The sequence below is a fragment of the Ascaphus truei genome, chromosome 10, assembly GCF_040206685.1.
Source record: "Ascaphus truei isolate aAscTru1 chromosome 10, aAscTru1.hap1, whole genome shotgun sequence".
Lineage (NCBI taxonomy): Eukaryota > Metazoa > Chordata > Amphibia > Anura > Ascaphidae > Ascaphus > Ascaphus truei.
In genome coordinates this window covers 32,486,399-32,510,004 of record NC_134492.1, presented here as the reverse complement: position 1 = coordinate 32,510,004, position 23,606 = coordinate 32,486,399, and the positions used below count along the sequence as shown (strand labels likewise).

Sequence of the window (23,606 nt, the reverse complement as noted above, 5' to 3'; positions counted from 1 at the left end):
GGAATTCCTCGAAGGAGCTCCATGCCAAACTCCAAAGATTACTGCAAGCTAACTTCAAGGAAGCGGTCGCAGAAATTAATCAGGACATCCAAGGCCTACAAGAGCGCACTACGACGCTGGAGGACAGGCTTGAAGAGGCCTTGTAGCATCAGTCTGAAGCTGACGAAGAAATAATTCGCCTAGGCCAGGAAATACATACACTCCGCGATGGCTTAGAGGACCAAGAAAACCGGGACCGCCGCCAGAACCTGCGGATCCGCGGCATCCCTGAAGTGGTTCAGCCCACCCACCTGAAAGCTTACCTCGTGGACTTATTTTCTTCTATATGCCCAGACTTAGACCCAAGCGATATGGAGATCGATAGAGCGCACAGAGCGCTGGGCCCACGATCTGACGACGCAAACCGCCGGCGAGACGTGATCGTGCGGCTCCACAGCTATTCCACCAAGGATAAGCTAATCGGAGCATGCCGAGAGAAAGACACTATCATGTTCCGGAACGAATCACTCCAGGTCTATAATGACCTGTCAAAACTAACTGTGGACCGCCGAAAGGTGATGCGCCCCCTCACACTGCTCCTCCGCGAAAAGGGAATAAAATACAAGTGGGGATTCCCCTTTAAACTGGTAATATCCCACAAGGGTAAATTCCTCACCTTACGGCATCCCGAAGATATGGAACACCTAGCAAAAGCCTTGGGCCTCCCCATGGAACCTTTCCAGACCGCCCATCCAGCCAGAAACCGAGCCCGAGACAAGAGCCTCGGAACGGATCGCGGAGCAACGGCAATCCCGCGACAAATGAAGTAACCGCTGCAGCTAATCAACATACCTTCCCGGGGGAGCTCCAAAATCTGCTCCGGAATCCCACAAAATGGCGCCACGAGAGGCCTCACCTTTCCAGGAAGAACCCCATCGATCCTCAGACGAGCAGCAACTGATGCTTCCATCATACGCGGTACACTTCCGTTTCCAGCCGCCTCATCACGTGGGATCAGGTGACGGCTTCCGTAAAGTTTCATCTGGAGAGCCGAGCGGACGACACCCGGGTAGCCCCATACCAGACCCGGCTCCATTTTGTTCCTCACCCCCCCCTCGGCTGAGGGGGGACCGACATACCATCTGAATTCCTGCCTTCTCCTTCTCACCATGATGGCGATAGAAGCACAGGACATACCAGACCCAACCGTCCGCATCCCGCGGTCTTCTCCCACTGCTCCTTGTTAAGCAATGTGGTTCCCCCTGGTTGCGCGCTGCGCGATTCCTCAATAGAGAGTTAACCTAGTCTAGATAACGACCCCCCCCCACCCAGTCCCCCCCCCTCCCCCTCGCCCTTCGCCCCTCTCTCACCCCCCCATCCCTCCTACTCCCCACCCCCCCCCTCCACCACCATACCCCCCCTCCCCTCCTCCCCCCATCATCACCCCCCCTCCCCTCCTTCCCCCACCATCACTTCCCTCCCCCCCCTCACCAACCTGTGAATCCCCTTCCCCTCACCCTGATCATGTTCCCTCGCCCCCCACCCCCCACCCCCCCCCCCCCCATGGCAGTCCCTACGAGCAATCTTAAGCGGTAGATTAACACACTGTTCAAAGAAGCGAGGCCAGTTTAGGCAATCAGAGAACCTCTCAACGTAGGAGTGTGCTTCTCTCTGTTTGTGTTTCATTCGCTCTCTTACCTCACTGGGACCTTGATGCGTTACCCCAAGTTAAGTTGTGTGACCCCCCTTGGTTACGCGTCGCACAAAATGTTGATGTAGAGTTAAACGGCGCTTCCTTTTCTTCTAACCCTCTGTTATCCTAATGCTGATGCTATATGACTCTCCCGCAAACATATAAAGGGACAGTCTATACGGTTTGAGAGTCGATAGAACTAAGGACCCCCCCCCAGGTCTCCCCCCCCCCTCCTAACCTGTGCAAAATGTTGGTTGCTCACTCAGCAGTGCTAGGTAATCAGGAAACCTATTAATGTGGATAATATGCATACGTTTAAATGTACAGCAGTTCAGAGATAAGCTACCAGCTCGATGATGCAATCCCCTCCCCTCCCTCCAATCCCCCCCCTCCCCTCACCCCCCCTACCTCCCACTATACCCCCCTCCCCTCCCTCTCCTCCCCCCCCTCCTCCCCCCCGCCTCCCCCTCCCCCCTCCCTCCAATGTCGAATAATGTATGCCATGTGAGTGATGTACTGTTACAATCAATGCAATGTGTTCCCCCCCCTCTCTGACCTCCCCCCCCTCTCCATTCTACCTCCTCTCCCTCCTCCCCAATGAGTCCACTCTTGCCCTGGGCGCTCACCCCCCTCTAGCCCACCCCATAGCCATCCACCCCCCTCCTCCCTAGACTTCTAACTACGTCCACCTCCCCCAGATGGGTAAACCAAGAACGTACCCTTACCTCTAACCCCCCCACATAAGGGGACACAGGCCAGGAGTCTGGTAGGCCTACCCTGCCCCACCGGAGATGCAGTACCTCGATACCCCAATAATCAGGGTTACCCAGAGAAATTAGGATCGGATGAAAACGGAGACATCCAAGGGTCTCCACCCTACCCGAACCTGCCGGAGACCGTCACCGGACCCGCCCCCAAGGGTCTTATACCCCACCAGCCGGTCTTTAGCCCAGACCGGTTCTAAATCTCTTAGACCCCATTAGGGTCGACTTTCTTTTCTTTCTCTTTTCCCCGCTGTCACTGTCCCAGCGGTCCCCCGTCCCACCCACCCCCCTGCCCACTCTGGCTGTCTCCCCCTATCACTAGACCAACAAAAACACACACCGAACTTCGTAAAGATAAGAACCCCCCTTACTTATACTTAACCCCAAATCCTCCCTCTCCCACCAAGAAGGGAAAGATCTCACAAGCCAATAGCAACCCCAGACAGTATGACCCACCAAAAAGCATTAAAAATTGTTTCCCTGAACGTCAAAAGCCTACATAACAATAGGAAGAGACGCCTAGCCCTCCAGGAACTAAAAAAGTCGGGTGGCGATATTGTTTTCCTCCAGGAGACCCTCTTCACGTCTCAAGATCCGCCCAAAACATTTCACCATGAGTAACCGTTGAGCTATTTCTCATTAATTAGTAGCAAACGCAGAGGGGTTGCCATTCTGATTCGTCAGGGCACCCCATTTAATCTAACAAAAATCCAGGCAGATCCAGAGGGAAGATTTATTGTAGTCTACGGCTCACTTTCAGGCTCGGCAATTGCCCTTGTTAACCTATATGCCCCAAATGAGAACCAGACAGAATTTCTGAAAAGGGTTCTGGAAGAAATTGACCCGCAGTACTTATCCTCGCTACTCATAGCGGGTGACCAGAACATGGCTCTCAACCCAAAAGAAGACAAATCGAGCCACCCAGGACGACAACACTCCACTCAGTCACAAATACTGGGGAAAAAATTTAAAGATATTTTGGGTGACTTTTCTCTGGTGGACATTTGGAGAACACAACATCAGGGGAAAAGGGATTATACCTTTTACTCGGCACCTCACCAGACCTATTCCCGTATTGACTATTTTCTTGCTACAAAGAACATTCTAGAGGCCACCACTGACTCAGACATCGGCCCTATCACGTGGTCAGATCATGCTCCCATCACCATGACCCTATCCATTCCATTCGTGAAATCAGTCTCGTATAGCTGGAAACTGAATGACTCCTTACTGAACCACTCCGGGACAGTGCTGGAGCTCAAAAAATCCCTTAGGGAATACTTTAGAAATATGCGGGCTCCGTCTCGTCTCCAGCAAGCCTGTGGGAAGCCCATAAGGCGACAATCCGAGGAAATCTTATCTCGATTGCCTCCCACCGGAAAAAAATAAACTCAAATTAACCAAAAAGCTTACAGATAAAATAGTCAACTTAGAGCAGCAGCATAAAAATAACCCCTCTCGGAGAATCTATAAACAGCTGACAACTGCTAGAAACGATTTGAAAGTAATTCAATTGGAAAACGTAGAAAAAGCTCTTAAATGGACGGGTCAGAGGTACTATGATAAAGGGAACAAGGCTGACAGACTTCTTGCTAGTAAGTTAAGAGGAATACAAAAAAGATCACAAATAACGGTGATCAAGAATAACTCTGGTGAGATTCTATTCAATAAAAAAAAATAGCAGAGGAATTTACCAAATTTTATACCAAATTATATAACCTGAGGGCTCGCTCTGCTAACCCTAGCACAACTGTCTTATCGTCAGCTATAGACTATCTAGACGATTGCGAACTCCCCTCGCTAACAGAGGAGGAAAATAATAACTTGAACGCAAAAATAACGATAGAAGAATTAGAAGCGGCCGTCAAGGCATCAAAAATTTCCAAGGCGCTGGGCCCGGATGGTTTCACAAATGCCTACTATAAGAAATTTCTTCGCATCTTGTCAACCCACTTATTGAATTTGTTCAACTCATTCCTAGAAGGCAGTCCTATCCCATCTTCCATGTCGTCCGCTAATCTGGCTATAATACTCAAAGAAGGGAAGAAGCCCACTCAATGTGGAAGTTACAGACCAATCTCACTGTTGAACAACGACCTTAAATTGTATAGCAAAATTTTGGCGAACAGACTTAATCCTATCCTCCCGAGGCTGATCCACATGGACCAGGTCGGGTTTGTCCTGCCGTCAGGCATCAGACAATACCCGTAAGATAATTAACCTAGCTGATCATGCCCACCAGACAAGCTCTAAGGCGATGTTGCTGAGCCTTGACGCAGAGAAGGCATTTGACAGAATTGACTGGCTATTTTTAGACCAAACCCTGATAAAATTTGGGTTCAGGGACTCGTTCCTGAAGGGTGTTCGAGCACTGTATCAAAATCCGTCTGCCTCAGTACGACTAGCAGGTGGAGGCTCCGAACGATTCCAAATTAGAAATGGAACCCGGCAAGGATGCCCCCTATCCCCCCTCCTTTTTGCCCTCACGATCGAACCACTAGCGACCAAAATAAGACATAACCCGAACATCCAGGGTATCTCCATCGATAAAGAACAGTACAAAATCTCCTTATTCGCTTATGATATCATTCTGACTTTGACTTAGCCCCTAACTTCCCTCCCTACCCTTCAGAAGGAACTGATGGAGTTCGGAAAGGTATCAGGATATAAAATAAGCAGCGACAAATCAGAAGCCCTAAATCTTTGTCTCCCAGATCCCGAAGTTAAACTACTCAAACTAAATTTCAGCTATAGATGGTGCCCTTCATATATTAAATATCTGGGAATTAATGTGTCAAGGTTCTATCGGGATCTATACCGGGATAACTACCCGAAGTTATGGGAAAAGATCAAAAAGGATCTAGATCAGTGGGAAGGTTACCAGATTTCGTGGATTGGGAGGATGATATCCGCTAAGATAAATATACTCCCAAGAATGTTATACTTTTTCCAAACACTCCCAATCCACGTTCCGGGCACTGATCTGAAAAACATACAAAATAGATTGTTCCACTTTATTTGGCAGGGTAAGAGACCCAGAGTCGCAAGATCGGTCCTGTTGGCATCAAGATCTAGAGGGGGTCTGGGAGTACCAGACCTACACAAATACTACCTAGCTGCCCAACTCAAGCAGGCAGTAATGTGGAACTCAGACCCAGCCCACTGTTGCTGGGTAAAAATAGAGACTCAATATGCCAAGATGCCTTCTCTGCTAGCCTGCCTCTGGAGCCTGGACAGAGGAGATGGGCAGACACACAACCTCAAACTACAGGCCTCACGACACACGTGGGAAGTCTGGATAAGATGTAAACACAAATATGGCCTCTCCTCAACAAGTTCCCAGTTGACCCCCATCCCCAATAACCCGAAATTCCCCCCGGGATGTGGATCTAAACTGTTCGACCATTTCAGCACACGGGGCATAGGGGCGATTGCCGACCTACTAAGCCTTGGGAAGCTCCTGAGCTATCAAGAACTAAGGGCCAAATACAAAATTAGAGAATTAGACACATTCAAATACCTCCAAATCAGAAATTTTATTCGGACAACATGCCCGCTCCCAGAATACCCCACTCTCACTAAATTTGAATATCTCTGCAAGGTCAAGACCCACCAGAAAGGTCTTATCTCTGAGATCTATCGTGCACTAGAGCACTCAATGACCTTCAAACAGCACGATTACATGCTCAGATGGGCGACAGACCTGAGTATAAATATAGAAAGAGAGACTTGGGAAGAAATCTGGCAGGCAGCCTCAGAAACTTCCCTATGCACTACAATAAAGGAAAATATTTATAAAATTATGTTTGGCTGGTATCTTACCCCAGCACGGTTAAACCAGATCTACACCTTGGCATCAGACCTATGTTGGAGAGGCTGTGGTCATAGAGGGGACATGGTCCACATCTGGTGGTCCTGTCCAGAAATTGTAAAGTACTGGGCCAAGGTCCAAATTTTGATAAAAGAGGTCACAGACCTAGAACTACCTATTGAACCACTGACCTTCCTGTTGGCCGCCCCAATGTTCGACATTGTCCGACCAACTAGGAAATTAATATCCTTCATTCTTACCGCAGCGAGATGTTGTGTTGCGGCCTCCTGGAGGAAAACAACTACACCAGCTATGAGAACAATCGAGCAAAGAGTCGGTGATGTGATGATCATGGAAAGGCTCACTGCCATTGTGAGACAAAAACTCCCCGCCTTCGAGGATGTTTGGGAGCCTTGGATTCTCCTTAATAGAGAACGACAGCCTGCCCCGCCTAGACGGAGAACCTCCCCTTCCCCATAGAGGAATAAAAGCTACCCCACGGACAGAACCCCCAACAGCCAGATGAGACACCCACCCCTTATCCTCCCCTCACTCCCCCCCCCCCATATCTCCCTTTCCTCAACCCTCCCCCCCCCTGCTGCCTTCCCTCCTTGAAGGCACTCCCCCATTTCGACAACTCAGGTTGTCATTCTGTTCCCCCCCCCCCCAAAAAAAAAGGTGTTGAAATGTTAAGCAATATTGTGTGTTAAGTTTGTACTCATGTTTCAATGCCTAATAAAAATATTTGAAAAAAAAAGCTGGCCGCCACTGTATGTGCATCTAGACCTAGAGAGGGAAAGCTGTGTACCTGCATTGTTTAATGTAGGTAGGTTTTTAGAAATGTATTACACTTGGCATGCATTTGTGTCCTACATTTTGCATGCTAATGTAACTGCTTATACATAACAGCAGAGTATTATTTTAGAAACATCTGCATATATATAATATTAGCATTGAAATGCATTTAGGTTTATAAATACTGTGCATTTTTTTTTTCATCGTTTGTACCATTGCAACTACTGTAGGTGAATACTAGTTGTGAAATTGCCAATGCTCTCAACTTCTTGGACACATGTTGCAAATGGACCACATACTGTAAATATCGTAGGCAAGTCTTCCACTTTAATGAACACGCCAATAAAATAACAATTAGAGCCAGATATTAAGACAGGTTGTTGTAAGCGGAATGAAGTTGTAAATTACGTTTGTTGTTTGACATGCAATAAAATAGTGAGCATAAGAAAGTGTGACCGTTCACATCAAAAGGCATTTTTTTAAAGGGTACATGAATAATTGGACGAACCCATCTCTGACCTAGTCCATATCCTAATAGTGCAAAGAACACACCATGAATAAATTGGCTAGAGTATTTTGTGTCCACATACTGCATGCTTCTTCAAGGCCAAACTCAGGAAATCAGTTATAGTACTAGTTGTCGACATGGTTAATGAAGAACTGTATCAGCAGCTGTTAATCTTGATGGAATGGAGATTAATAACAGCATGACAAAACATTCCTCATTGGTTAAATGATGCTATATAATATCGAAATGTCGAAACAGTACATATCTACATTTTGTACGTAAAGAGTTGTAGTAGTGTATGAACTGCAACATATTGTAATGTGTACAAGGATGAACAATCACTTTGGTATAAGTGGGAAAAAATGAGCTACACGTTATGGATCCATAGCTCCCATCTATGTGAAGAGTTAACATATAACAGCATGCACAAAAATAAAATAAACATATGCATTATCGTCTCTAACTTGCAAAACGACTTTTATGTTTTGTTTTTTACTGTAGTTAACTGCAAACTCTTACTTTACCATGTAAACAAAGTGTGAGATATTACATGTGACTGTGGGTATTCTGTAAGTTTGGTGTTATTGTACAGCTACACTGTGGCTTATTTAAAGTGTTAGCTATTCTATTTGCTTAACAATTCTGATAAGTTTATGGTTTATATAAGAGAATGCATACAGTACACATCTTTAAATTGACAAGCCCACTATTGTGTGGTTCTGCATTCTATTTCATAGAATCCCATCCTTGTATTGCTTCTATGTATCCTAAATGAATTAGTCCAGATCTGAACAATGAAAATTAATAATCTCATAATCACTCAAGTAGAATGCTGAATATGAGTGAATAGTGCTTATAATTTGTTAATAGATTGTGAAATGAACTAAAGACGGGATTACGAGAACGTACAGTATCACTAATAGTTAGAAACTAAAAATAATTGTCCTATATGCCTACTTAGGTATTGCATCTGGACTGAGTCTAGCAAGATAGTTGAAGTTCTTGATACAAGTGCTAATAATTGATGCTGCTCTGTGTGCTGCTTTTGTGAAACGGCTCTTTGCTGAAAAAGAGAAAAAACTGGCAAAAAGAGGTCAGCAGTAGCTGACATTTCTGATTAAATGGTGTCAGCATTAAATGCATTAATCAATGCGAGGTTTTTTTTTTTTTGTATGAGCTCAAGATGAGCAGTTGTACTATTCAATACTGTCTATAGTGTCTTAAAGAGTTTAACATTTAGGAAAAAGAATACATATTTGAACACTCATTTCCAGGGGGGAAAAAATGACAAAACATGAACAGCGCACTATATGAGTCCTGTAATGTTAAGTAGTTTCAACTATTATGCATTTTTGATTAAAGTTTCTGCCTCTCTTGAATCACTGTATTGGTATGATCTAATTTTTTTATGGGAGCTATCTGTCTAGACTGTCTACTCTTTTGTTGTAGTTTATATAATATACAGTTTTAAAGGATACAGTGTAGTATGTCAAACGAGGGGGCCGATTTCGAGTTGGCCTAGCAGTGCATGCTATTCTTGAATAGATTAAGACCTTGGGGAAGAAGACAGAGCATTTATAGGGCTAGAGTTAATTTATTTGGCATGCCTGATGATAGTGTACTCCAGAGGCACTACCTAACACTTCATATTATAGATATAAATAATGTGTGTATATAACGGAAATAGCCATGTTAGTCCTGTTGCAATAGTTAGTTAGATAGTTGCGATCGATTGTTTTCGCCATACAGTAGATTCTTTTGTTAATCAGTATTGTGACCTGAGGAAGAGGAGAACTCTCGAAAGCTTATCCTATGACATAAATTGTTAGTTCAAATAAAAAAGGTATCACCTAATACTGAAGTACTTATACACATATATATATTTTTATATATATATATATATATGAACAACAAAAAAAGAAAGCGCCCGATCCTAGTGCAATATGAAAAAAAACACTTTTAATACAAATCGATTAGGTCCAACAAAAATACACTCACAAACAAATAAAAGGTAAAAGCATGTTATGAGTATACTCATTCGCCTCCACGTGCTGCTGTAACTCCGTTTGTAAACTGCTCTCTCTTGGGTGAAGTGTCTGCTTCTCCAATAGCCCTTATCGGTGCAGGAACTGTGAGAGTCTCTGGAACCGTGACCCGGAAGTAGGATCAAATGCCAGGATGGTGGGTATAACCCTGAGGTTTGGTGTAGACTGGCAAGGAGTTTTTCCCTATAATGCCCACTTATATGAAGTACCCGGTTCCTGTACCTCTACTGGCAAACCGCTCCCTTCAAGGATAGAGCTCCGGTCTTTCCCGTAGTCCTCCGGTGGGTATAGGGGTTGGAACTGTAACCCGGAAGTGTAATCGCCCCCTCTGTGTAAACCGGATGCGGAGCAACGGATGTGCGACCCCGCTGTTGAGATCTTATTATACCGGCAAAGTTCCAAAGTCCTGACACAACTGTGCAATAATAAAAGGCAGCAAAACGGCAGCGAACGAGTATTAATAAAAACTGGTCTAGATACCAATAAAAAATCCTCCCTACGCGTTTCTTCACTCAAGGTGATTTCATCAGGGGATGTATGACGGAAGTACGTCATGCTATTTATACATATGTATGGCAATCAATTAATTAAATGCTTCCAATACAACACATGATTATTTTTAATTGCTATTTTCAAAACGAAGGCATCAATATATACTTTACATGTACAATTAAACCATTCTCAATTGTTTTAAACTGATTGTGGATTTTAAATAAAGTTTCATATTACATTCAATAAAACTATTTATCCATGTCTGTTTCAGTTGGATATATATACATATATATATACACAATGTGTTCAATGAATGTTGAATTTTCATTGCTTCAATTTATTCCCATGTGTCTTTAATTTACTAATAGTACTGGGTATTAGTAGATCTTTTGTCCTTACAGACTAGGATAAAGAGTCAATTACAATTAAGCACTAATGTGAGTTAATGGTTGGAGGATAGGCGACAAGGGTGGCCATCAATTCAATGATTTAAATCTGTGTTGGTCAATATTGAATAAAATAAATAATTTTATTTTTGAGATCCTTAATGTCTGGGCAAAGTACCATCTGCAATAGATGTTTACATATACCCTAAACATGGGCTATTTGGATCTAATATTATGGATGTATTTTTATGGAAGAAAGGGAAGTTTAACCCAATAATGGTATTCAACCTCAGAATATTATCTTGGATTATATATTTGAATACATGTGACTCTATTATTACAAACAGATGAATTATAGATTAAATAGTGTGTAGTTATTGTAACCTAAACCATTTTAAGTGATAGAAAAGAATCGAAGACATTGGCTCACTTTGACTTTGTATCCAAAAGTCAACTTGTAAAACAAAATTGTAGAGTAATTGCACCACGGCTAGTGTGTCAACTACTGGATAAGGAGTTCATTGTGATTTTTCAATAAAGTGTATAAATTATATCAATGGTGTTATTAAATATTTGTTTATTATTATACTAGTAATATGTGAATAAAGTGTGTATTATTGTGACTATTTATTATATATTAATATAAAAATTAAAATAATGATTCCAAATATAAGAATATTTAAACATGAATGTAATTCTAATTTAATTTATTTTGGAACTTATGTGTAATATTGTTATGGATACTGTGTGTGAATGTAATTTATTTATAAAGTGTTATTTATTTTATATAATAAAATTATTTATAAATGTGAATATTCAATTAGAAAATGAAAGAAAAAGAAAAGAACAGAAAAAAATCAGATACAAACTTATGAGAACACCACTTAGGATAGATAGAGGGAACAGATCAAGCATGTTCTACCCAGACGTATATCAGAGCTTTTAGAAAGTGTTATTATATGACCGTACTGATATCTATGCAGTCATTTAATCCAGATGGACTTAGTGAATTTAGGACATAGATCCAGTATGTTTCACGTAGGTTTAGGCTTTTGTGCCTGTCTCCACTCAATAAAGTGGGGTTTATATGTTCTATACCCATTACTTTGAGTGTCTTTGGATCTTGATTATGTTTTAGTTGGTAATGTCGTGACAGGCTATGAGTTTGTAGCCCATGTGTGATGTTCCTACGATGCTCCAGAAACCTAGTGCTCAAAGCTCTAGCTGTCCGTCCAATGTATTGTAGCCCACATGGGCATGTGATGGCATATACCACAAAGCTGGTTAGACAATTTATATTACCCTGCACAGAGTGGGTGAGTCCATTTGAAGCTGATGTGATGGAATTAGATGCATCCAAATGTTTGCAAGTGATGCATCTGCTACGTTTACACTGAAAGTTACCATTTGAGAGATTATTTTGTTCACCGGCAGTTCCTAAGCTTTTTAGTCTACTGGGTGCTAGAATTGATTTAATGTTTCTAGCTTTTTTGAAAACTACTGGTGTCCTTGTGGGAAGTTGATTCCCAATTATGGGATCATTTCTCAATATACTCCAATGGGAGTTTAGAATGGTTTTTATTTTAGAAAAAGAATTATTATATTGAGTAATGAATGATGGTCCCTCAAATGAATGTTCCCTTTTGTTTTCTACTGTCTTGTTAATCTCAAGATTTGTTTTACTTTTATCCAGTAGTGTATTTCTCTCTATTGTTCCTACCTGTCTAAACGTATTGTTTATGATGTCTTTATCATATCCTTTGTTGATAAATTTATTGACTAGGATATCCCCCTGGGCCAGATAATCCGAGTCCAAAGAACAATTCCTTCGGACCCTTAAAAACTGGCCACGGGGGATATTCTCTAGCCACTTGCCATAATGGTTGCTGTTATTATGTATATATCCGTTCGCTGACACTTTTTAAAAAAATGTTTTCGTGATGATTTTATTCTCACTATTTACACTAAGTTCCAAATCTAGGAATGTGATGGTGGTATTATTTATTTCAGATGTAAATTTTAGACCCATGTTATTGTCATTAAATGTGGAAAAGATGTCCACTAGTTCTTGTTCTGCACCATCCCACACGAATAGCAGGTCATCAATGAAACGGCCATAGAACACGAGTCCAGCCCCCAGTCTCGCATTTCCCCACACATGGATGCTCTCCCACAGCCCCATGTATAGGTTTGCGTAACTGGGGGCAAACTTCGTGCCCATGGCCGTTCCACAGATTTGCAGATAGTATAGATCTTCAAATAAAAAATAGTTATGTTCTAAAATAAATCTAATAACTTTCAGGATGAATTCTCTTTGTATGTATTCTAATTTGGTGTCTGTCTCTAATGCTTGATTGATTGCCTCTATACCTTTATCGTGATTGATACATGTATATAGAGAGGCCACGTCACACGTGGCCCATATATACGTGCTTTTCCAGGGAATATGTGAAATCAAGTCGATGACGTGTAGCGTGTCCCTAATACACTGGCGACACACTTTATTCGAGCTCGGCTAGTCCCACGAATTCGGGTATACCCGGGTGTTTTGAGGTTTGTGACTGTTTTCTGCCCGAGTGCATTGAGTTATTTTCCGGCAGGGATTGAAGCATTTTATTCCCGCTGGCTGCAATACTGCACAGTACATATATATATACTGCATTACAATTCATGAATTTATGCCATCTGGTAGACACGTGAAGCATTGCAGCCTATTAAATCCTAATCATTATCATTTAACAGATCAACCGCCCATCAGCCAGGCATGAACCCAGGCTGGGAAGGCAAATGCAACGGGGCTTGCCAGAGGTTAGGAGCGGCGCATTCCAGGTATCTGCCAGGTACATACCGGGTATTTGCTCGAATAAAGTGTGTCGGTGCAGTATGTGACCTCAATTTTGCCACAATAGGTTGTAAGTAATAATCTACATACTGGGACACGCTAGACGTCATCGACTCGACACCCGATACTATGGGTCTTCCTGGGGGTGTTTTTATGTCTTTGTGTATTTTCGGTATATGATAGAATACTGGTGTTCTTGGATGGCGTTTATAGAGAAATTCAAATTCAGATTTACTAATTATACTATGTATTTGGGCATCTAACAATAAAGTTTTTAACTGTGATTGATATTCCATCAAAGGGTCTCCATCTAGTGTGACATAATGAGTCTTATCATCTAATTGACGATATGCTTGTATTACACTGTTATTTAATTACTGTCTGCAAAGCTTCCTTATGCGAGGCTCAGCTGTTGCAGACTGAGGTCAGTCCTAAAAAACTCATGTTTCTAGTGACGTGCTGATGCCACACGGCGCAAGCATTATGAAAATGTAATTACAGATGTAGGCACCAGTATCCGATCACTTGCCTGGGTAAAAACTCAGGCATCTCACAATAAATGCCTCAACATTTCTCTGAGATTACTAATGGCCCATCGGATTAACACAGCAGGGTCCCTGCAGTCCCATTCAGTTTGAATGGGACTGCAGGGACCCCCCGCTCTGTTAATCCGATGGGCCATTAGTCTGGCTTCCGAAATCTCACAGAAATGTTGCAGTTTGTTGGGAGATTGCCCCAGATTTTCCAAGGCACGTGATCTAATACTGGTGGCTGCATTTGTATTACACAAAGACGTTGGGTTGGGAAAGACGTTAAAGTTACACATAGCTAATGGCACTAATCTAAGATCTCACCATATTTTAGGACTAACTGCTAATGACTCTGTAGTGCCTAACTCTAAATCAGCTCCTAATTCCCGAAAAACTGAAGGTGAAGCGCTAAACCTTTAACTCCTCTAACTCTAAATTTGTAAAACTCCAACACCATGGCATTTATGGCAGAAGCATTGCTTAGTAAATAGGGCCCTTAATTAATTATATTCATTATTTATTTATTCAGTTGTCGGAAAGGGTTTGTTTGTGATAGCAATTGTATAGAAAAAGCTGTCTGTGACATTGAAGAAAAACCATATCGGCCCATATTTACCTTTTGGTGCAGGAAGGCACCATACTGCCCATTTAAGTGAATGGGCCATAGGGTGTCTTCCGACACCAGAATGTGTCTTATGGAATAGTATCACTTAGTAAATATGAGCCGATATGTTACACAGGGGTCATAAGTGGGGTTGTTTGAAAAGGAGGATGTGTTTTTTTGATCATTATTGTAGCCAGTCTGTTTTAAATGTAAGTGATTTACGAGCTCTCCATTCATGTGACGTAATGCCTAGTCATTATCACATATGAAGATGTATTGTATACTGTATCAACGATGGTGTACATAATAAATGCATGGAAGTTAAGCATCTTATATAAATGAGTAAATCTTTGCAAATGTAATCATCTTTTATATTTGAAAACATGCCAAAGCAGAATAACAATACTATTTTTCTACCTTTTTCCTTTTATCTTAAATTGCTAGAATTAATATGCTGTATATGCAATATAATAAATATTGAAAACGAGAGAAGTGAAATACTACACAATAAGTAGACTTTAGTGTTTTTAAATTGCTATTGCTAGTGGGCAGGTATATGATTTCCTACCTGTTATTTTCTACCTATTTATTATAGTAATGGTTCTAAAAGCTTTCCCACGTGACCACTAAAAACAAAGCTATCTGTAACGGCTACACTCATATATTACAGGAGTTCTATGCTCTGCTTTCAAAATTTCTCATGTACGACACAAACCTAATCAAACCCTTATGCCCTCTAGCAGGTAACCTCTGCATGACCTAGAGAGTTGAAATATTGTTTAATCATGGTATATACCATTTTTTGTGGTTCTGAGAAGCATTATTTTGCTGTTCTTGAAACAACCCACATTAAATGGTTTGTGGGACAAAATTGCTTCCCTGCTTGATCTCACATTTGTATTTAAGTATTTGTCGCAATTCTGGGCCAGTTGAACCCTTTGCTTTCAGCATAAGTGAAAATGTATGATACTTTTGAATAACTGTCCAACATGTACGTACAGTATGGAAGATTCTGTATTCTCCATAATAATGAAAAACAAGCGAAATGTTTGAGAGTTGAGACCTGACCCCAAAGATATTCTTTGCACAGAAAATGAGAGGTCCAGTGAAACCAGGTTATCAATGACCATGAGCAGATAAGGTCAACAGCTTACTTGTGTAAATGTAGCTGTACCGCAGTCTATATTTTATGTGGAAAACAAGATCAAACTTCATGGGACTCGTATATTTGAAGAATAAAGATCATGTGCCACCATTAGACATAATTAAATGTCATGCTGGATCAATACAACATATCCTCATCATGGGAATGCAGAGTAATATAGCTTAGACATTTGTACATGATATAAGCATACTTTTTTTTCAACAGATTATCTGAGGTTTGCCAAATCAGGATAGGGCTATAACACTATAATGTGGCTAGTTATCAGTTGCATTTAATCAACTATTGTTTAGTAGAATAAACTACGAGACGAGAGGACAAGGTTATACCATGAATGGGATACATACTTATTTTTATGTCTAGTGGTGACCTTTATGCCAAGATCTTTGCGTGAAGAAACAATTTCTCTATCATTAATCATACCGTACCTGGCTATATTTATTTTAACTTCAAATTGCTATTATTACTGTCTTTTAGAATCTAGCCTTTACTGAATTTCAACTAGCTTGATTTCTACCTGTTAAATTCTTCTTTAATGATACCAGTTATAAAGGCTAAAGTTGTTAAGAATATTGCACATTTGGGATAAGATGTGCCTGTATTGGCATAAGGAAATATCTTCAAATAACTCAGATAGCTTACAGATCCCACCCTCTGCCAAATATACATTTCCATGGGAACTGCATTTGTTAATGTTAAAATCCTTTAAAAAAACATTTTTTTCTTTAGGTGGTATTACCATAACTTAGATAAAGTTATTCATTCATCTTTCTAAAACCAACAAAGTAAAGATCATACCTACAAAATATATTCACTTCAGAATTAAACATCTGAGCTTCAACTTAAAGGAAGGTTGTTACAGTGCCTCCTTCTTAGATGTAGAAAAAGTAGAACAGTTAATTTTTCTTATTCCCCTTTGTCTTCCTTCTCTGTGTTTTTTATTTTTATTTTATTTTCTTATGTAAAGCAGCAATCCCAGGTGCTCAGTTATTTATTTATTTTTGTAATCTTTTTTTTTTAAATGGTTGAAGTCCTTATTTTTAATTTTTTGGAACCCCAAAGATGAAAATAGTGCGGCTCAGCTTTCAGGCACCTTTGGTTACATTACCGGTGATGGTAACAGCATTTCAGTCACCTGTAGGGGAAACAAAATGGATTGCCATCATCACGTAGGCCAATGTGAAGCAGCAATGTCATCCATTGTGGTTGTAGCTTCCTATTGGCCCACGTGACACAGGAGATTGAAAAAACAGGAAGTAACGGTGGTACTTTACTTGTAAATATCTCGGGCTCTGGGGATCCGCAGAAATGAAAAATACATGGTTCATCTTTGGGAACCCCCTAGTCCCTATCCTGTGGACCAGAGATTCCCAACTGGGGATCCGTGGAGCAGCGTCAGGGGTTCTGTCTAGGGACCATGGGCTGCCCGCACTCAGTGTGGCCCGCAACGGCTTTCCTGGCTCTCTCCCTCCTCCCCGCCCCAGAGCCCACTCTCAGGGTGGCAGGGTAGGAGCGCACTATAGCAGTTTGACCCAGCACTTCCAGCGCCTGCTGCTAGAGCGAGCACGTGCATGCAGACTGTCTGCTCTGCTGTTCCACTGCCCGCCTCCACCGGCAACAGCAAGATACCAGCGTCTCCCCCCACCTGAGGTAGGCATATTTGGTGGGGGAGTTGAGGAGGGGGGAAATGATATGATGATGATCTGGGGGGGAGAAGATATGATGATGAGGGGTGCTGGGGGATATATATGAGGATGATGATGAGGGGTTCTGGGGGAGATATGATGATTTTACCCGTGCGGACCAATTTTTTTTAATATGTATTGGGGAGCTGGGGGTCTTTTAATATGTATTTGGGGTGGTGGGGGTCTTTTTAATATGTATTGGCGGGAGCAGGGTATTTTCATTATGTATTGCGGGGTGGGGTTATACGTATTTAGGGGGGTGGGGTTTTTTGGTATGTATTTTGTGGGGGGGATTGAGTGAGAGTGGGATAATTGACGGAAGGTAGGGGCGAGTGAGAGGAGAGAGGGGGGAGGGAGTGAGGAAAAGAGGGAGTAAGAGTGAGACGCAGGGGAGAAATACATGCGAGGCAGGAGGGGGAGTGAATGAGACAGGGGGGAGAGAAATACATGGTAGAGGGTGAGAAATAGAGGTGGTTTGTGAGCCGTTTGGTGATGTTAAAGTGATGTTACAACTGCTCTATTTCAATCTGAAACTCACCGGCCCATTTATCCCCTGTACCCAATTTCCAACTTTCTGTCCATGAAATATCTGTGAATTGACCGTATAACTCTGTTCTTTTAATGTAACCATGTATTTTTATAACTCTGTGCCCAGGACATACTTGAAAACGAGAGTTAACTCTCAAATGTATTACTTCCTGGTAAAACATTTGTATAAATAAATAAGGTGTGCAATGAACCTAATGTCTGTGTCATCCAGATAAGGGTTCCTGAGATTTTTCAAAATACTTAAAGGGTTCTTCCAAACAAAAAAGGTTGGGAATCACTGCTGTAGACAGAAACATGTCTGTTAATTTCTGATATGTACAGTACTTCCTTTTCCTTTAAACATCCCACTTTCTGGTGTATACAGTAGGTAATTCTGAACCACTGCATACACAAATGCCCCCAGGGTTACCTTTTAATATGAGCTGTTAATACAGTACATACATGCTATTTAAATATTTACAAAACATCAATGTTTGGAGCCATATTTTACAATGTGCTTTATACATACTAAAGCACTGGGTGGCATTATTCTACACGTGGTGTTTTTTTGAGCTTATATTTTGTAGGGCACCAAAAAATGATGACATTCAGATTTCTGTCAATTGTGCTCTAATTTCTTGGACTTCTAATATCTCTTTAAGTGAGGAATTGGAGTTCAAGCTCACACACATTTATCACAGATCAGTTCTATTCTATATTAAATACACAATAAAGTTATTCTTTTGTGACTGGTATTTCCTCCAACACCTGAGGTACCTGGGAAATATGCTAATAGGGATATGAAGTGCCTCCCACTTCCCAGGTATCTCATGTTTGCCCATTTTTTTATGCAAAGGTGTCTACCAGATGTTGTCTAAAGGTGTGTTTTGAGGTGGATCTCTCTACCCCTCTTCCCACCATATTTCAGGGCCTGAGTGAATCGAATGTTTATGCAGAACTGCATACATTCGGTCGCATTTTTGAACAAAATACTGGTCAGGCAAATCATCGTCGGCAGTACGAATATTAACAAAAAATTGGCAAAAAATTTGCAGGCCGAATTTTCATGCATTCACCCATCTCTAGTGGGAACCTAGGATTGGAGATCAGTGTCAATATAAAAAAAAATCCCATTTATGTTAGCGCACTTGTGGACACACACTTTCAAAAGGCAGCATGGTCACACAGCTAATGAATTAAAACGCATTCTTCATCATGTTTCTTTCATGTAACTGCCAATCTTGGATGTCCTTTGTGCTTTAATCTTTTGTCTGTACCAGCATCCCTGCCAACACCAGCTGGCCACACATGGGATATATATGACAGCTGCAGAACTCAAATGCCAGGTTCTAAAATTGTATTTAGCTTCACTGTATGGAAGATTGTCGTTTTTGTTAATTCTTTGACAAGTTTCATGCATGCTTGGCTGTATAACTTCTAAGATTATATTTAAGCAACCTCTAGATACCTGTGCATCATTGTCCATCTGGATAGCATTTCTCTGTGCCTGGTTGATTACTGGAATGACAACGATTGTTATTTTCCGCTCTCATTCGCTATTCCTGCATTAATGTTTATGTCTCTGTGAGGGAGTATTGGTGAAAATTGCCAACATTCATCAGTTCTCCAGAGGGTTTGTTTAGTTAAAAAAAAAGTCTGTTATTAATACATGTCACACTACTTGGTTTTATTTGTGTGGAGATAGTGGACTAATATTAAACAAATTAAACCGGAAAGTCACTCCAAGAACAAGTGTTATTTTTAACATAGAAGTGCAATAGTTATATTGGTTACGAACAAATACGTTTATTTTATAGTTTTTATTAGACCATCTTAAAATAAATGCACAGATGTTGCTGTAAATGTTTTTGAGGCCACATAGACCTACAGTATTCTTCAGAATCCAAATGTTAACCTGCCAAATCAAACCATCTCTGCTAGTATTTATTGTAAGCACATTTCTATACTACAGTATTTAAGTATAACCTGGCAAAGGAAATTACAGTGACACTAGTTTAGTTGTCTATGCTGGCACCCTTGCTGCGACAAATTAATTTTTTTTGTAGATCTGTCATAAAAGTTTTTGTTTTTTTTTAACCAATCTTTAGTGATTTTAAATCTGCTGTTTCCTGGATTTGCTACACAATTGCATAATGGTCCATATTATTATTAGCATATTGTTTGTAAAGTGCCAACATAATCCGCAGCGCGGTACAGTGACTAGAGATGGGTGAATTTTTTTGGCGAATTTGGATCCGCAGCGCATTGTACGGTTCCTTTGGTCTACGGATTTCAGTGGATCAATGTCAAAAAGGGCGTTTTGTGAATTTTTTATTATTATTATTACCACCAATACACTCTGCGAATTCCACAACCCGTGGGCAGATTTGTAGAATCCAATCTGCAGATTTAGCAATCCGTTGATGGATTCTTAAGAATCCGCCAACGGATTGCAGAATCCACGATTGGATTGTACAAATCCATCCACGGGTTGTATCCAAAGGTGGATTTTGATGAATCCGTGCTTTGATTAATCATTTTGTATTAAAAAGTAGACTGTTTGTGAATATTAAAAAAAAAAATCTCCTCGTCTCTTGCTGATCCAATTTTACCCCTAGCAAGACATTTCTTTCTGAACCCTTTTCTTTAACTTGTCCTCTTTTCACTCTGTTTCTCTACTCTTACTTGACTCCTACTGTATGTACAGTACAATACTTATTGCTCTCTCTGAGCAATCTCTACTTGAAACTTTACAAGACAAGTTCAGATAGACTAGCAACTGCATGAAAAATGCTTTTTTTAATAGTTGATTCAATTCTCCAGTGTTAACTAAGTTTGTATATAGAGTTTTTATAGGGGCTTCTGTTTTTAATCTGTTGTGAATTAAAGCAAAAGCCTAACATGTATTTGTACTGTTTGTTTTAATATGTTTATTTAAATTATTGATTTCTAAAATTAGGTTACAATATAATTTCTGATCATACCGTATGAAAGTTCTGCCTCATTGGTCTGTGTTTTCATTAGATTAAACCAATTCTTTTTTTTCCCCCATTTGTGACCTGTTTGAACAGGATCCAGATTTGGTGCGAAACATCTGTCGCTGGGTTAGACAAGCTGTCACAATTCCGTTCTTTGCCAAACTGACCCCAAATGTCACAGATGTCGTGAAAATCGCAACAGCTGCCCATGAAGGTAAGAAAAATGAAACTAATATGTACAGTGCAAAATTGCACATTAAATATTGGAGTTTAAAACATATGTCTACATATGAGAATCTACAGAATGATAAAACGTTGGGGTATTCTGGATAAAGACATATTCACCTCTCAATTCCTATCTGAAGTGAATTACAACTATTAAAATGGAGAGAACAGAGGGGTGATGCCTGCGCCGTAGCTAACCACATAGCTATTTGTTCAGCCAGTTCAACAGCCAGTGGACACATTTTTTAGCCACCGTTGATCTCGGTCAACTACAAACTGCCAGAATGTTTACATTCAGGTGGGTAGTCTGAAGGACCTGAAGAAAGGTCCATGTAGGACCTGAAACATTGTTGCTGTCTCCGCTGTTTTGTGCAATAAATCTACATAGAAATGTTCACAAGACGTTTGTAAACTTTACTGTAAACCCGTACTTTATATGGGGATTACTGTCCTTTGTTCCTCTCTTATTAATGTTGTGTTGGTTTGTTGGGTTTTTGGCCCGTACATGATTTATCCTCGACTTTTGAATAGTCTCCAGTACCACCATAATGATTCCATAGGACAAGAACCTGCTTTCAGAGATGTCTAAAAAAAATTATAAGGAAAGATGCAATCTTGCAATCTTAATACCTTGGGCTGATGGAAGTCAAGAAGACTTGGACAACAGGTCTCGTCGGAAACAACATTTGTGTAGTGTCATAATGTCTGGTTAAGAATATAGAGGGCTTTCTTTTGAAAAACATTAAAGAGCTAACCCAAGATCTAACTCCAGGACATAATTTCCAGACTTTAAATATCAATTATTTTTAAAACAAAAGAAGCTTTATTAACAGCAGTATGGTCAAGACCTGAGCTGCAATTGGACTACTCTCTTGTCCTTTTATACAATTCCTTATCCCCTGTTACACTACGGAAAAGAAGAGAAATACAAGTGGTCATTGACGTACTTCGTATTAATGAGGTAACATATAAGTAAGGTTGCCCATTTAAACTGTCTTTTTTGAGGCATAGAGTACAAGTGTCCCTGGAAAAAACATTTGAGGTACTGTAGTGGCCTTGCTTAAAAGGCTACGTCTGCAGGTCAATGAGCCAGGGCTGACGAACCTTCCCAAGAATACCCAGAAACACTTGAACCTACCTGGTCCAAAATAAATTCCACAAAAAGTCTCCCCTTTTTTTTCCTTATGTCATGTGACGGGGGGCTTGTTCATTTTACCTCATCCCCATTTCTTTTTTTTCCCTTTTTGGTCTTTTGGGGAGACCCCAAAATTGTGTTGAGGCATGTAAGTTTTTGCTAAAATATCCAGATTATCTAGCCTTAATTGCCACACAAATTAATATCCAACAATGTTAAAGGATTCAACACTCCCATTATGCACATACTTGCATTTTTAGACTCTAAAAAATTAAATGGTGATGTTATTTTCCTCCAGGAAACTCATGTTAGTCTGAAATGAGATCTTAAATATTTTGATAAAAAATTCTCCAAATTGTATCTAGCCTTTTCCCCATGAAAAAAAAAGAAGTGTAGCAATGTTATTATGTATATGTAACACCTTGGTCCCACCTGGCTGACAGAGATAGTGTACATAAAATATGGTGTAACAGTCTGTGCATCTCTGACAGAGTTTTGTACCGCTCCCAGGTGTAGCATAGCTCAGAGGTTTACCTCTTTTTCTCAGGGTGCTTACTTCTCATTCATTCACCAAGGTTCAGGACTTGGCTGTGAGGAGTGGTAGCACAAAAATAGGAAAGGGCGCCAGCAACTTTTAAAACTTGGTGATCTTTATTCAACAGAACATAGCAAAGCAGAAGCAGCAACAGGACAGGTTTTTATCCCCTACTCAGTTCTCATCGGTCTTACAGTCTCCCAACTGTATAAGTCTTTTATCTGGACCCTACATAACCCAGACATAGCACCCACTCCCAGGACCCTACTTAAACCTGGTTACAGGCTGTCATCTCACTTATAGGGAAATGCTGTGGTATTGACCCCACCGGAATCTAAAACATTGGTATCATCACCGAGAAGTCTGGTTACAGAGGAGCTCTTCTCATTTAATCCCATGTGGTGCAGACTACCCTCTTATTCCTTGTGCACAGGGCCCAACACTGAGTAGATACCTTTGTGCCTGGAGTTCAGTGTCTTCACTGCTCTGGGTGCATTTCCTAGAGTCCCTCTAGATCAGTGATTCCCCAAAAAAATTGTTTGGAGGAACCCTTGAAGTTTTTCAAAATATCTCGGGGAACCCTTATCTGGCTGACACATATTAGGTTAATTTCACACCTCACGAGCTCCCTCTATTTACAACCCTCCACCCATGTATTTCTCTCCCTTCCGCCTCACTCACTTTCCCCCCTCGCATGTATTTATCTCCCCTGCGTCTCACTCTTACGCCCTCTTTTCCTCACTCACTACCCCCCTCTCTCCTCTCACTCACCCCTACCGTCTGTCAATTACCCCACTCTCACTCAATCCCCCCCACAAAATACATGCTACAAAAAACCACCCCCTAAATACATGTAACCCCACCCTGCAATACATAATAAAAATACCCGCCCCCACCAATACATATTAA

At 41.0% G+C, this 23,606-nt stretch overlaps 1 protein-coding gene across 1 annotated transcript in view; it reads left to right on the top strand.

The window, feature by feature from the left end:
• DPYD (dihydropyrimidine dehydrogenase) overlaps nt 1-23,606 on the top strand; it is a 755,572-nt gene that overhangs the window by 574,248 nt on the left and 157,718 nt on the right. The window contains 1 exon segment of the mRNA XM_075616482.1: nt 20,896-21,016. Within this exon segment, the coding sequence (XP_075472597.1) occupies nt 20,896-21,016 (121 nt within the window).